A 16210-nucleotide genomic window follows, 5' to 3' on the forward strand; every position below is an offset into this window, starting at 1 on the left:
GAGTAACTACAATATTGTTGATCCGTCCTCAGTTTTCTATCACAACCATTTAAACTCTGAAACTGTTTTAAAGTCACTATTGGCCTCATTGTGAAATCTCTGGCTGGTTTCCTTCCTCTCCGGCAACTGAGTTAAGGACACCTGTATCTTTGTTGTGACTGGGTGTATTGATACACCATCCAAAGTGTAATTAATAACATCATCATGCTCAAAGGGATATTCAATGTCTGCTTTTTTATTTTTACCCATCTACCAATAGGTGCCCCTCTTTGTGAGGCATTGGAAAACCTCCCTGGTCTTTGGTTGAATCTGTTTGAAATTCACTGCTTGACTGAGGGACCTTTTTTATAGATAATTTATGTGTGGGGTACAGAGATGAAGTACTCATTCAAAATAATATTAAACACTATTGCACACAGAGTGCGTCCATGCAATTTATTGTTACTTGTTGAGCACATCTTTACTCCTGAACTTATTTAGGCATGCCATAACAAAGGCCTTGAATACTCATTGACATGTCAGTGTTTTAATTTTTTATGAAATGTGTAAAAAAATATATATATATAGTTAAACATAATTCATTATGGGGTATTGTATATTTTTTTTTTCATCACTGGTCTATACACATCTTTATTTAACTGGGCAAGTCAGTTAAGAACAAATTCTTATTTTCAATGACGGCCTAGGAACAGTGGGTTAACTGCCTGTTCAGGGGCAGAAAGACAGATTTGTACCTTGTCAGCTCGGGGATTTGAACTTGCAACCTTCCGGTTACTAGTCCAATGCTCTAACCACTAGACTACCCTGCCGACAAATCATAATGGATTACCATTTTAAATTAAGGCCGTAACACAACATGTGGAAAGAGTCAAGAGGTGTGAATACTTTCTGAAGGCACTGTACATGCGCTCCAGTCCCTATGGAAAACATTGTTTCCATTGTAACTCCACAGAATATCACAACTACTGACTCCACTGTAGTTTCCACAATGATTGTGGACAACTGTCACATCAAGGACATCATAGACAGGACTCTAAAACTGACATTAAAGTCTAATGGAAGCCTTTGTTGTGAAATAAAGGTTGTGATGTCTGTTTATAGCACTTCTTCTCATAATGTGGTCTCACTGCTCTGTCTTTAGCAGCACATGCATGGATGGAGCCTCAGATTAACTGGTGCATCTCCTCTGGCTTGGCAGGTCACTCCAGAATCGATCGATCTAGATGGTGTACGTTATCATATTATTTATGATAATTATGCTTTTGGACTGTTTTGATCCATGCTTACCGTTTCAGCAGGCTAGATTTGTGGAGCAGGTATAGAAGAGAGTTAAAATGAGGGTGCGATGAGGATGAGCGACCTAACCTAAGGATAATCGTGAGAGATGTGCAAGGGGCACATCTAACTCTTAACTCCAGGATGTTGTGGCGTAGAAAGCAGAGGGGGAGCCGCTCTGTTCAGGTAGCGCTGTTCTCCAGAACACCTGATTTATATATGAGCCCAGGCTATGTGACGTCAGAGCAGGGAGGGGAGGTGCACTCCTCAGCCGCAATGCAGTACAGCACACACACACACACCCACATAATGAGTTCCTCACACCTCATCTTCCTCACCTCCGCTGTGCTTCTTTTCATACCACCTCAGTTGGTGTTCCGTTCAGAACTGTTCCTTTCTTCATAGTGTGTATACTGGCATGTACAGTTGAAGTCGGAGGTTTACATACACCTTAGCCAAATACATATAAACTCAGTTTTCACAATTCCTGACATTTAATCCTCGTAAAAATTCCCTGTCGTAGGTCAGGTAGGATCACCACTTTATTTTAAGAATGTGAAATGTCAGAATAATGGAAGAGAATAATTTATTTAAGCTTTTATTTCTTTCATCACATTCCCAGTGGGTCAGAAGTTTACATACACTCAATTAGTATTTGGTAGCCTTGGGTTAAATGTTTTGGGTAGCCTTCCACAAGCTTCCCACAATAAGTTGGGTGAATTTTAGCCCATTTCTCCTGACAGAGCTGGTGTAACTGAGTCAGGTTTGTAGGCCTCCTTGCTCGCACACACCTTTTCAGTTCTGCCCACTCATTTTCTATAGGCTTGAGGACATGGCTTTGTGATGGCCACTCCAATACCATGATTTTGTTGTCCTTAAGCCATTTTGCCACAACTTTGGAAGTATGCTTGGGGTCATTGTCCATTTGGAAGACCCATTTGTGACCAATCTTTAACTTCCTGACTGATGTCTTGAGATGTTGCTTCAATATATCCACATAATTTTCTTTCCTCATGATGCCATCTATTTTGTGAAGTGCACCAGTCCCTCCTGCAGCAAAGCACCCCGACAACATGATGCTGCCACTCCCGTGCTTCACGGTTGGGATGGTGTTCTTCAGCTTGCAAGCCTCCCCCTTTTTTCCTCCAAACATAACGATGGTCAGTATGGCCAAACAGTTCTTTCAGGTTACGTCGATATAGGACTTGTTTTACTGTGGATAGATACTTTTGTACCTGTTTCCTCCAGAATCTTCACAAGGTCCTTTGCTGTTGTTCTGGGATTGATTTGCACTTTTCGTACCAACATGTCTCCTTCCTGAGCAGTATGATGGCTACGTGGTCCCATGGTGTTTATACTTGCGTACCATTGTTTGTACAGATGATCGTGGTACCTTCAGGCGTTTGGACATTGCTCCTAAGGATGAACCAGACTTGTGGAGGTCTGATTTCTTTTGATGTTCCCATGATGTCAAGCAGAGGCACTGAGTTTGAAGGTAGGCCTTGAAATAGGTACACCTCCAATTGACTCAAATTATGTAAATTAGCCTATCAGAAGCTTCTAAAGCCATGACATAATTCTCTGGAATTTTCCAAGCTGTTTAAAGGCACAGTCAACTTAGTGTATGTAAACCTCTGACCCACTGGAATTGTGATAAGTGAAATAATCTGTTAACAATTGGAAAAATTACTCATGCCTAAAGTAGATGTCCTAACCAACTTGCCAAACTAGTGTTTGTTAACAAGAAATTTGTGGAGTGGTTGAAAAACGAGTTTCAATGACCCCAACAAAAAGTATATTTTAGTATTAGAATGATATTATAATAATAATAATAATAATAATAATACACAGAAATTGTTCAGTTTGAACATTTTATTAGTTACATCAGTTTGTATTGCATATTCTCAGCAGTTTATACATGGCACAGTCATCCCTGACTTCAGAGTTCTCCTCCCTGACCTAGCATACTAACCACAGCACAGTGACTCAGCATAACCATCAGACAGGGAGCTGTTTAAGGTGCACAATGAGCGGGTTCATAGTCTCTTTGCTTTTTATAGTCAATATAATATACTAATTTATATCGTCATAAATATACACATACAGTACAATATATTCACCTGACACAATCTTTTATAGACATTTGTTGACATCGCTGCCCTGAAGGCTTCAGAAGGTACATGGCCCTGTGCTGTTCTCCCAGCCAGAGCGATGTTGCTATTTTAATGCACTTGTTATTATTGTTGGGAAGTCAGACACATTCAGATAGAGTTTAGAGCATTCTGCATTCTTTACAGTCATACATTTAGAAGAAGCATCATATCAGGGTTGAGTACCCAGGGATTAGTAACTAGAGAAACACTATTGCTTTGCTTGTTTACTGTTTGTCTCCTACTCTGCTCTGGCCTCTCTTTACAAAGGCTTCTCAGATCTTCAGTAGCCTCCCTCCCTTCCCCCTCCCATCCCTCCCCAATAGTTCTTTGGCGTCTCTCTCTCTCTCTCTCTCTCGGCTCATACACAACGCGTTAGTGATTCACTTCATGGCTTTCTCTTTGACCTCAGTGCTGGAGGACTTTTCGTCCTTCTCTGCCTTCCCTTCCACCTTCGTATCCTTAACCTCTTTACTGTCGGACCCTTTAGAGGCCTCCTGCTTGTCCTTCTTCACCTCCTCTTTGGGCTCTGGTTTCTTCTCTTTCTTGCTCTCTGGTGATTCTTTGGGGGCAGGCTTCAACTCTGCCTGAGGTTTGTCGTCTGTTTTGGATGGGGCCTGTTTCTCATCTTCCTTCTTAGCAGGGGTGGGGCTCTCCTTGGCGGGGGCGGGCTTCTCCTCTGCAGGCTTGGCCAAGGCGGCGGCAGGAGGGGCAGGTGTTGGGGTCTCCTCTGGCTTGCTCTCCTTCTTGGGATCTGGTTTGTCTGTCTTCTCAGCCTTCTCTTTAGGCTGGCTCCCACTCTTCTCTTTCTCCTTGGGTTCTGGCTCCTGTTTCTTCTCCTCTTTTACAGGCTGGGGTTGTTCCTTCTCTTTCTTCTCCTCCTTGGCTGGTTTGTCTTCTGCAGGGGGCTTGGCCTTCTCCTGGATGGGGGACTTGGGTTCAGGAGACTTGGGGAGGGGGGACTTGGGAGGAGGGGACTTAGACTCTGGGGATTTGCTAGGGGGAGATTTAGATGGTGATTTCACAGCCAGGGATTTGAGCTGGGGAGATTTCTCTGTGGGAGATTTGGGGGCAGGAGACTTGGCGGGTGATTTGGGGAGGGGAGATTTGGCTGGGGGTGATTTGGATTCAGGGGATTTGACGGCGGGAGATTTGGGCTGGGGGGTTTTGGTGGGAGACTTAGATGGAGAAGCAGCCTCCTCAGGTGACTTAGACTTCTCTTTCTCCTCACCTGACTCCTCTTCCCCCTTATCCTCAGATCCTTCCTCTTCTTCCTTATCACCCTCTTCCTCCTCCCCTCCCTTATCCTCAGATCCTTCCCCTTCCTCCTTATCACCCTCTTCCTCCTCTCCTCTCTTATCCTCAGATCCTTCCCCTTCCTCCTTATCACCCTCTTCCTCCTCTCCTCCCTTATCCTCAGATCCTTCCCCCTCTCCTACCTCCGCTTTGGTCTCATCCTCTTCCTCATCCTTTACTTCCTCTTCATTCTCTTCGCCCTTCTCTTCCTCTCCTTCCTCTGTCACCTCAGTGACCTGTGTCTCATCCGTCTGTTCCTCCAGTATGACTGTGTCTGAGAGCTCCTCCCCCTTAAGCTTAAGGTGAACGGAGGAGTAGGAGAACAGGCTTGGCCCAGATAGGAACCGAGTCTCCTCCCCTTCCAGCAACTTCCTGTTTAGGGGAAGAACATGGGAAGTACAGTCTGAGTTGGGTGTGTCAATACAGTCTCCTGTTAAAAAAAATATATATTCCAAGAGCAAGGTTGTTCAGAGCCAGTCTGAACACCCCTAACCTCTCCCACTTAACCCCTGACCCACCTGTAGGCAGCTATCTCTATATCCAGAGCCATCTTGACATTCAGCAGCTCCTGATATTCTCTCAGCTGACTGGCCATCTCCCACTTAGTACTCTTCAGCTCACCGTCCAGCTGGTGGATGGTCTCCTACACACACACACACACACACACACACACACGTTGGTGAGCAATGTGTGTCAGAATGAAGGAGAAAGAGAAAAGCCAGACAGATGGTCAGTCAGGCAGAGGAGTGTACCTGTAGGGAGTGGATATCCCCATGGTGTCTGTCCTCACTATCAATGCTTTGTCTCTCCAAAGACTCCTTGGTTCCTTTGAGGGTCTCCAGTTCGATGGTGCGGCTCTGCAGCTGCCGTCTATACTCGGCTATCTCCTCTTGGGCACCGCGGATTGCATCCGTATTAGAGTGAGCTGCATCCGCCAACCGTTCCATACGCACTTCAGAAGGTGGGGGGGGGGGGGGGGGGTCAGAGGCAGGGTGTTAGAGGTCATGGGGACAGGGGCTATAACCCAAAATGATAAAATAGTCTCCTGTCTTAGGACTGGCCTGGTGCCTGAATGCTTTTCTGTATTGAGCTTTAGTAAAGGTCTGTCATTGAGAACACACATCCTCTTCTCCAGGAAGGAGTGACCTTGACAGTGCCTGTCTGTCTGTCAGAGGTCTGACTCAGATACATGACACTGAACAACATATTGATGAAAATCTTGTCAAAAAAAATCTTCCAAGGACTCTTGAATGAGGCATCTGTGTTTTTAGGGACCTAATACTGCTGACTCATAGTTGCCTGCGGCAGGAATGCATGATAAACAGTAATAAGATTTTCCAAACAGGACTGCAGGTGGACAGATAGTAGAAGACACGAGTTTACACCAGACAGAACACTTAGTCCTCTCCATAAAATAAACCAGTGGACTATTTCATCACATTATTCACATCCAATACTTTTTCCAAATGCAATCATAGCCTATCATTTCATAACTATGGCGTTTGATTCGAAAGTACCCTTGTCACTCAAGGTGTCATTATAGTTATTGGTATGCACTCTTAGGAGGATGCTTACGCAGGTTTAGCTTAATTTATAGCCTAGAGAGTTTAAAGCAGTTCGCTTCCAATTGTGATCTTACGAGGCGTCAATGTCCCAAATGGGATTGATAATAGCCTAGATGCACCACTATGTACCACTAGCCTATTTGATTGTAAAACCAAAGCGCTCCCAAATTCAGCACCATGGACAGCGAGCAATGATGCGTCACCGCACGGCCACACATTATAGTCCTATAAGACTATAAAACTGGCTTTCTCACGACCACTCTAGGTAACGCCAGGTGGGTATTAAGGTAGATTGATATAAAGTTGCACCTCTCACCTTTGAACCATCCCTCTGCCTGCATTGCGCTCTTGGTCGCGTGGCCATCCAGCTGAGCCCGGATCTCCCGTAGCGCGCTCGTCACGTCCGCCTTGATCGTGTCTCGAGCCTCGAACCTCACATGTGTACCCTGGATCTGTGCTAGCATCTCGGCCACCTCATCCTCGTGGTTCTTCTTCAGGAACGCGGCTTCTTCCTGCAGCGCGAACAGCTTCTTGTCCAGCTCCAGCCGTGCAAGCCCAGACTCATCCACATACTTGTTCATGACGCGTGCTGCGGCCTCCAGCTCCTCCCGGCTGCGTGCCTCGTCCTCGAGCCTGGTCCGCACATGCTGGATGTCCTCTTCAAGGTGGTCATGCTCCAAGAGTGTGCGTGCCTTCTCCCCGGTCAACTGCTGGACCATAACCCTCAGGTCCCCCAGCTCACGCTGATAGTGCTCTCCAACGGTAGCGCGCCCCGTCTGGCTCTGTCGCAGCGCAGCCGCTTCCTGCTCCAGATTCGAGTTAATCAGCTCGAGGTTCCGCACCTTGTCGATGTAACCGGCGAACCGGTCGTTGAGTGTCTGCAGAATCTCCTTCTCGTTCCTCCGAGTCATGTCGCCATTAAAGATTTCCAAGCTGTCGGCAGAGGCTGCCTGGCTGTAGGCCGGGCGGTGGCGCTGGGAGGTCGTCCATGGCTGGGAGTGGTAGCCGGAGGAGGAGAGGGAAGCGGCGGGCCGGGCAGAGTGTCCCTGTGGTGTCCTGCGATAGGATCCGTGGCCGTAGAGGTAGTCCAGTGGGTAGCTCATCTCTAAGCCGGATGCAGACTGCGGCAGGGTGAAGAGAGATGAGCTTTTATACCGCGGGAGGAGAAACAACTCAGCAGGAACAATCTCTCTCTTTAAAGAGACATCATCTTCGCTATCGTCATCACCCCTCCTTCCTTATCACACAGACTAACCACAGAAACACCATGATACAGCGGATGATAGGCTTTTTGAATTTTCACCCAAATGTCCAATTGTATGATATTATTTACTCTTGATTTCTGAGTGCCCACAATGGGATTACGTGCCATGTTCGTTGCAGTAGACCTAGGCCTATAGGCTTCAACTTTTTGAAACAAATGATGCCCACAATACCATGATCACCAAAAGAAAAGTACATAGCTAATACAAGCTGGATTTAAATTCTATGATTGGGTTTGGACTAGTTTTATGTGCAGCTCTTCATTCTATTTGTCAGTGCTGTGAATACATGACAGTGGAAGTGTGTGTGGTTCTGTCAGTGGGCAAAGTGTGTCCCCCAGGTGGGTTGGAGTGGATCTGCAGACTCACACTGCAGAGGTAATCCGACTGCACAGCAGCAGAAAGCGGCTCCTCCTATTTGTCGTCCCCCCCCCCCCCCCTCTCTCGCTCTCCCTCTCGCTCACACACCTGGCTGGCCCACTGACAACTTTACACCTCATAACAGTGTGTGAGGATTGACACGTCTTCATCATGATCCTCAGAAATGTATATAAGTGGATGGATCAGAATGACCTCTGTCAATAACCCAGGTTCTTTGAAAAATCAGACAGTGGAGAATTAAGTACGCACACACTTGCTATTTTAGTGTGGCCCTTGTAGGTGTGTCAGCTGATTTGGAAGAATGTGTCTGAGGAGGATAATTCTGTCCCTACTACAGCACCTATTGATCAGACTCCTTCAGGCTTCACACACACACACACACACACACACACACACACACACACACACACACACACACACACACACACAGCACCATGGCTGTAAATCTTAAAGGAACACCTTAAATATCTCTGTCATTGTAAAGTTCTGCAGCCCCATTTTACACAACTTTATACCGTCATGATCTTGGATACAAAGACTGAAATGTTTCTGCACGTGTCAACATTGCACAAGCCCTTGTATTTTCTCTGTTTTTATATGGCAGGTGATCACCCTCAGACCGAGACCCATACGTTGTCATGGCCTTCTCCTCAGTGACATAAACACTCACGTCATATTGACATTTTTGTCATTTAGCAGATGCTCTTATCCAGAGCGACTCACAGAAGCCTAGTCGGCATGGTGATTCGAATCAGCAACTCTTTGGCCCAACGCTCTTAACCGCTAGGCTATCTGCCACATATTTCTCATCACATTTATAATCACATATTTATAATCATATTTATCAGACAGAGTATCACATTTAGACCAAAAATGAACACTCCACATGCTTCTAGTCCCAGTTACTCACTACATCCACTATATACAGTGCCTTCGGAAAGTATTCAGACTCCTTGACTTTTTCCTAATTTTGTTACGTTACAGCCTTATTCTAAAAATTGTTTTTTTAAATTAATCCTCAGCAATCTACACACAACACGCCATAATGACAAAACAAAAGCCGGTTTTTAAAAACAGAAATACCTTATTTACATAAGTATTCAGACCCTTTGCTATGAGACTCGAAATTGAGCTCAAGTGCATCCTCTTTCCACCGATCATCCTTGAGATGTTTCTACAACTTGATTGGTGTCCACCTGTGGTAAATTCAATTTATTGGCCAGATTTGGAAAGGCACACACCTGAGAATTGTCCGTAGAGCTCCGAGACAGGTTTGTGTTGAGGCATAGATCTGTAGAAGGGTACCAAAAAATGTCTGTAGCATTGAATGTCCCCAAGAACAGTGGCCTGCATCATTATTAAATGGAAGAAATTTGGAACCACCAAGACTCTTTCCAGAGCTGGCCGCCCAACCAAACTGAGGAGTCGGGGGAGAAGGGCCTTGGTCGGGGAGGTGACCAAGAATCCGATGGTCCCTCTGACAGAGCGCCAGAGTTCCTCTGTGGAAATGGAAGAGCCTTCCAGATGGACAACCATCTCTGCAGCACACGACCAATCAGGCCTTTATGGTAGAATGGCCAGACGGAAGCCACTCCTCAGTAAAAGGCACCTGACCGCCTGCTTGTAGTTTGCCAAAAGGCATCTAAAGACTCTCAGACCATGAGAAACAAGATTCTCTGGTCTGATGAAACCAAGATGGAACTCTTTGGCCTGAATGCGAAACGTCACGTCTGGAGGAAACCTGGCACCATCCCTACGGTGAAGCATGCTGGTGGCACTATCATGCCGTGGGGATATTTTTCACTGGCAGGGACTGGGAGACTAGTTAGGATCGAGGCAAAAATGAACAGAGCAAAGTACAGAGAGATCCTTGATGAAAACCTGCTCCTGAGTGCTCAGGACCTCAGACCGAGGCGAAGGTTCACCTTCCAACAGGACAACGACCCTAAGCACACAGCCAAGACAACGCAGGAGTGGCTTTGGGACAAATCTCTGAATATCCTTGAGTGGCCCAGCCAGAGCCCGGACTTGAACCTGATCGAACATCTCCTGAGAGACCTGAAAATAGCTGTGCAGCAATGCTCCCCATCCAACCTGACAGAGCTTGAGAGGATCTGCAGACAGAAAAGAATGGGAGAAACTCCCGAAATACAGGTGTGCCAAATATTTTTTTAACTAGGTAAGTCAGTTAAGAACAAATTCTTATTTACAATGACAGCTTACTGGGGAACAGTTGGTTAACTGCCTTGTTCAGGGGCAGAACGACTGCTGATTGTCAGCTCAGGGATTCGAACCAGCAACCTTTCGGTTACTGGCCCAATGCTCTAACCACTAAGACTTGAGGCTGTAATCGCTGGCAAAGATGCTTCCAGCTAGTACTGAGTAAAGGTTCTGAATACTTGTGTAAATGAGCAAATATTCTAAAAAACATTTTTTTCTTTGTCATTATAGGGTATTGTGTGTAGATTGATGAGGGGGGGGGGGGAAACTATTTAATACATTGTACAGTAAGGCTGTAACCTAACAAAATGTGGAAAAAGTCAAGGGGTCTGAATACTTTCCAAAAGCACTGTATGAGTTGACTGCGGGTGGAGCAGAGAGCACTGAGCCAGAATGGAGGGGTAGAGGGGTGGCCTGCATTATCAGTCCTTGGAATGTCAATCAGTTTGAAGTTTGAGGAAGGCAAGTGAAGTGAAATGGGATGAAGTAAGAGGTTGAGAAAAAGAAGAGGGGAGGAGGAGGGAGATGAAGAGGAAGGGGAGAAGAGATTTGATGGACATGGAGGGAGGAGAGAGAGATGATGGAGGGAGGGTGAAGAGAGTGACCTTGGGAAGACAGAGCTCTACTGGCAGGCCTCATATAGATGAGTCAGCGTCTGTACATTTAACGTTTTGGATGATATTACATTGTGTGTGTGTGTTTGTGTGTGTGCAAGAGAGAGATCTCAACCATTTCCAAGTCCATTGACATACAGTATACTTGTCTTTGGTGACCTAAACACCAGAACTCGACAAGAACCTGACACCTTCAGCACACAGGGGGACAAGCACCTACCTGGAGGGGACAGCATTCCCTCCCAAATATTCCCCCCTAGACACAGCTACAACAAAACAACCAAGAAAAATGGGTCACAACTTTTGCAGCTCTGTCGCACACTGGGTCTGTACAGAGTCAATGGTAGGCTTTGAGTGGATTCCTACAGTAGGCTAACCTACAACTCATCTCTTGGCCATAGTACTATGGACAACTTTATCACCGACCTCATCCTAGAGTCTCTCAGCAAGTTCACAGTCAGCCTACTAACACCCTTATCAGACCACAACAAAATCAAAATCTACTTGAACAGAGCAATACCCAGCCATGACGTAGCGAAGCCGAACAAACTGCATGCTATTAAGAAATGCTATAGATGGAAGGAGGGTAATGTAGAAACCTACCAAAAAAACATATTGACCAACAACAAATCCAATCCCCCCTAGACAAAATGTTTCTCTTCAATAGTGAAGGTGTGAACTTAGCAGTAGGAAGCCTGAACAGTAAATTGAACCTATCAGCTAGCATATCAAATAATACAATTCTAGAAGAAAACATAAGAAAACTAACAAAAATGAGAAATAGTTTGATGAAGAATATAAAAATCTGAGAAAGAAATTGATAAACCTATCCAACCAAAAACACAGGTACCCAGAACCTATGCATTCACTATGGGGAAACACTAAAACAGTGAAGAAATACACAAAGAACAAATAAAGAACAGCATGTCATAAAGCAGCTCGTTTGAAGAAAACTTTGAATAAAATCACTGATGTGGAAATTTGAACACATTAAACAAACAACAACACAAAGAGCCATCTATCCAAAATGGAGATGTATGGATAAACCACTTCAACAACATTTTAGGCCATATAACAAAGAACCAAGTGCAAACACACATGCATGATCATTTGCAAAACTCAGAATCAGCTATTAAAAACTACCAGAACTTGCTGGATTCTCCAATTACATTGAATGAGCTACAGGACAAAATACAAACTCTCCAAACCAAAAAGACCTGTGGTGTTGATGGTATCCTAAATTAAATGACAAAATACACAGACCACAAATTAAAATGGCCTATACTTAAACTCATCAATGTTATCCTCAGCTCTGGCATCTTCCCCAATATTTGGAACCAAGGTCTGATCACCCCAATCCATATAAATGGAGACAAATTTGACCTCTACAGTTACACTGGAACCTACGTCAACAGTAACCTCAGGAAAATCCTCTGCAGTATCATCAAAAGCAGACTCTAACATTTCCTCAGTGAAAACAATGTCCTGAGCAAATGTCAAAATGGCTTCTTAACTAAATATCACACGGCAGACCACATGTACACCCTGCAAACCCTAATTTACAAAACAAAAAACTATTATAAAATCAATGTACACAAACAAGTGTGCAGTTAAAATTGGCAATAAAGAGCCGTGGGACGAGACAGGGATGCAGCTTGAGTCCCACCCTTTTCAACATATATATATCAGTTCATTGGCGAGGGAATAAGAACAGTCGGCATCACCCTGCCTCACCATACTAGACTCTGAAGTAAAATGTTTACTGTTTGCAAATGATATGGTGCTTCTGTCTTCTGCACAGATTCTGTCAGACTTAGGCCCGGACGGTAAATCGCATTAAGACAAAAATAATGGTGTTCCAAAAAAGTTCCCCATGCCAGGACAATGAATGCAAATTCTTTCTAGATACCGTTGCCATAGATTACACAAAGATTTATACCTACAGTTGAAGTAGGAAGTTTACATACACCTTAGTCAAATATATTTAAATTCAGTTTTTCACAATTCCTGACATTTAATCCAAGTAAAAATTCCCTGTCTTAGGTAAATTTGGATCACCACTTTATTTTAAGAATGTGAAATGTCAGAATAATAGTAGAGAGAATGATTTATTCCAGCTTTTATTTATTTTATCACATTCCCAGTGGGTCAGAAGTTTACATACACTCAATTAGTATTTACTAGCATTGCCTTAAAATTGTTTAACTTGGGTCAAATGTTTTGGGTAGCCTTCCACAAGCTTCCCACAATAAGTTGGGTGAATTTTGGCCCATTCCTCCTGACAGAGCTGGTGTAACTGAATCAGGTTTGTAGGCCTCCTTGCTCTCACACGCTTTTTCAGTTTTGCCCACAAATTTTCTATAGGATTGGGGTCAGGGCTTTGTGATGGCCACTCCAATACCTTGACTTTGTTGTCCTTAAGCCATTTTGCCACAACTTTGGAAGTATGCTTGGGGTCATTGTCCATTTGGAAGACCCATTTGTGACCAAGCTTTAACTTCCTGACTGATGTCTTGAGATGTTGCTTCAATATATCCACATAATTTTCTTGCCTCATGATGCCATCTATTTTGTGAAGTGCACCAGTCCCTCCTGCAGCAAAGCACCCCCACAACATGATGCTGCCACCAACATGATGCTGATTCACGGTTGGGATGGTGTTCTTTAGCTTGCAAGCCTCCCCCTTTTTCCTCCAAACTATTTTTGTTTAATCAGACCAGAGGACATTTCTCCAAAAAGTACAATCTTTTTCCCCATGTGCAGTTGCAAACAGTAGTCTGGCTTTTTTATGGTGGTTTTGGAGCAGTGGCTTCTTCCTTGCTGAGTGGCCTTTCAGGTTATGTTGATATAGGACTCGTTTTACTGTGGATATAGATACATTTGTACCTGTTTCCTCCAGCATCTTCACAAGGTACTTTGCTGTTGTTCTGTGATTGATTTTTCACACCAAAGTACGTTCATCTCTAGGAGACAGAACGTGTCTCCTAAAGCGGTATGATGGCTGCATGGTCCCATGGTGTTTATACTTGCGTACTATTGTTTGTACAGATGAACGTGGTACCTTCAGGCGTTTGGAAATTGCTCCCAAGGATGAACCAGACTTGTGGAGGTCTACAATTATTTATTTTTAGGTCTTGGCTGATTTCTTTTGATGTTCCCATGATGTCAAGCACAGAGGCACTGAGTTTGAAGGTAGGCCTACATCCACGGGTACACCTCCAATTGAATCAAATGATGTCAATTAACCTATCAGAAGCTTCTAAAGCCATTACATCATTTTCTGGGATTTTCCAAGCTGTTTAAAGGCACAGTAAACTTAGTGTATGTAATCTCCTGACTTTCTGGATTTGTGATACAGTGAAATAATCTGTCTGTAAACAATTGTTGGAAAAATTACTTGTCATGCACAAAGTAGATGTCCTAACCGACTTGCCAAAACTATAGTTTAACAAGAAATGGGTAGAGTGGTTGAAAAACGAGTTTTAATGACTCCAACCTAAGTGTATGTAAACTTCCAACTTCAACTGTACCTCTGCCTAAAAATCAAAACCACAGGTAACTTCCACAAGGCTGTAAACGGTCTAAGAGACAAAGCTAGAAGGGCTTTCAATGCCATCAAAACTAACAGAAAACTCTACATCCCAATTAGGATCTGTCTGAAAATACTTCAATCAGGTATAGAACCCGTTACTCTCTATGGTTGTGAGGTCTGGGGTACACTCACCAACCAATAATTCACAAAAAATTCACAACAAATCCTTAAAAATCCTTAAAAATCTCCTTAATGTGTAACGCAAAACCCCAACAATGCATGCAGAGCAGAATTGGGACTATACTCGCTAATTATCAAAATCCAGAAAATTCTGCAGCCACCTAAAGGGAAGTGATGCCCACACATTCCACCACAAAGCCCTCACTTACAGAGAGAGGAACCTAGCCAGCTGGTTCCTGGACTCTGTTCACAAACAGAACTCACAGAGCCTCAGGACAGCAACACAATTAGACCCAACCAAACTATGAGAAAACAAAAGAAAAACTGTTTAACACACTGGAAAGAATAAACAAAAAAAAGAGCAAACTGGAATACGATCTAGCCCTAAACAGAGAATACGATCTAGCCCTAAACAGAGAATACGATCTAGCCCTAAACAGAGAATACGATCTAGCCCTAAACAGAGAATACGATCTAGCCCTAAACAGAGAATACACAGTAGCAGAATACCTGACCAATGTGACAGACGTCACTGACCACATGAAATGGTCCATTTACACAGACAGTGTGGTGAAACCAAATCCAATTTTATTTGTCACATGTGCCGAATACAACAGGTAGACCTTACAGTGAAATGATGAATACAACAGGTAGGTAGACCTTACAGTGAAATGGGGCGGCAGGGTAGCCTAGCGGTTAGAGTGTTGGACTAGTAACCGGAAGGTTGCAAGTTCAATCCCCGAGATGACAAGGTACAAATCTGTCGTTCTGCCCCTGAACAGGAAGTTATTGAAAATAAGAATTTGTGACTTGCCTGGTTAAAAAATGCTTACTTATAAGCCCTTAACCAACAATGTAGTTTTAAGAAAAATACCTTTAAAAAATAAATAACTAAAGACAATAGTGAGGCTTTATTTTATTTATCTGTTATTTTACCAGGTAAGTTGACTGAGAACACATTCTCATTTGCAGCAACGACCTGGGGAATAGTTACAGGGGAGAGGAGGGGGGGGGGGGGGGGGGATGAATGAGCCAATTGTAAACTGGGGATTATTAGGTGACCATGATTTAGCCAGGACACCGGGGTTAACACCCCTACTCTTACGAAAAGTGCCATGGGATCTTTAATGACCTCAGAGTGTCAAGACACCTGTTTAACGTCCCATCCGAAAGACAGCACCCTACACAGGGCAGTGTCCCCAATCACTGCCCTGGGGAATTGGGATATATATTTTTTTAGACCAGAGGAAAGAGTGCCTCCTTCTGGCCCTCCAACACCACTTCCAGCAGCATCTGGTCTCCCATCCAGGAACTGACCAGGACCAACGCTGCTTAGCTTCAGAAGCAAGCCAGCAGTAGTATGCAGGGTGGTATGCTGTTGGCACTAAAAGGGGGTACCGGTACAGAGTCAATGTGCAGGGGCACCGGTTAGTCGAGGTAATATGTGCATGTAGGTAGAGTTATTAAAGTGACTATTCCAGGCTGTATCACAACCGGCCGTGATTGGGAGTCTTATAGGGCGGCGCACAATTGGCTCAGCGTTGTCCGGGTTAGACCGTCATTGTAAATAAGAATTTGTTCTTAACTGACTTGCCTAATTAAATAAAGGTTAAATAAACATCTAATTAAAAAATATCTACTGCTGTACACATCTTTTCTATTCATACTGTATACTGTCCATAGTATATATACACCATTATACACACATATATATTTACAGTATATTCCGGACTCT

At 44.1% G+C, this 16210-nt stretch overlaps 1 protein-coding gene across 1 annotated transcript; it reads right to left on the minus strand.

The window, feature by feature from the left end:
- Positions 1-3135: 3135 nt before the first annotated feature.
- LOC139412027 (neurofilament medium polypeptide-like) lies at positions 3136-7403 on the minus strand. The gene is made up of 4 exons (XM_071158810.1): positions 6603-7403; positions 5474-5673; positions 5240-5364; positions 3136-5093 (listed from the first exon to the last, which is right to left on the minus strand). Exons 1-4 carry the CDS (start codon positions 7387-7389, stop codon positions 3809-3811), a joined length of 2397 nt encoding a protein of 798 aa, XP_071014911.1. The 5' UTR covers positions 7390-7403; the 3' UTR covers positions 3136-3808.
- Positions 7404-16210: the final 8807 nt, after the last annotated feature.

The sequence above is a fragment of the Oncorhynchus clarkii genome, chromosome 6 (genome assembly GCF_045791955.1).
Source record: "Oncorhynchus clarkii lewisi isolate Uvic-CL-2024 chromosome 6, UVic_Ocla_1.0, whole genome shotgun sequence".
In the NCBI taxonomy this organism is placed as follows: domain Eukaryota; kingdom Metazoa; phylum Chordata; class Actinopteri; order Salmoniformes; family Salmonidae; genus Oncorhynchus; species Oncorhynchus clarkii.

Coding starts and splice junctions, on each gene's coding strand:
- LOC139412027 (XM_071158810.1), bottom strand. CDS start 7,389: ATGAGCTACCCACTGGACTACCTCTACGGCCACGGATCCTATCGCAGG. Junction 5,365..5,473: donor GGGATATCCACTCCCTACAG/GTACACTCCTCT, acceptor GTGTGTGTGTAG/GAGACCATCCACCAGCTGGA. Junction 5,094..5,239: donor ATAGAGATAGCTGCCTACAG/GTGGGTCAGGGG, acceptor TCCCCTAAACAG/GAAGTTGCTGGAAGGGGAGG.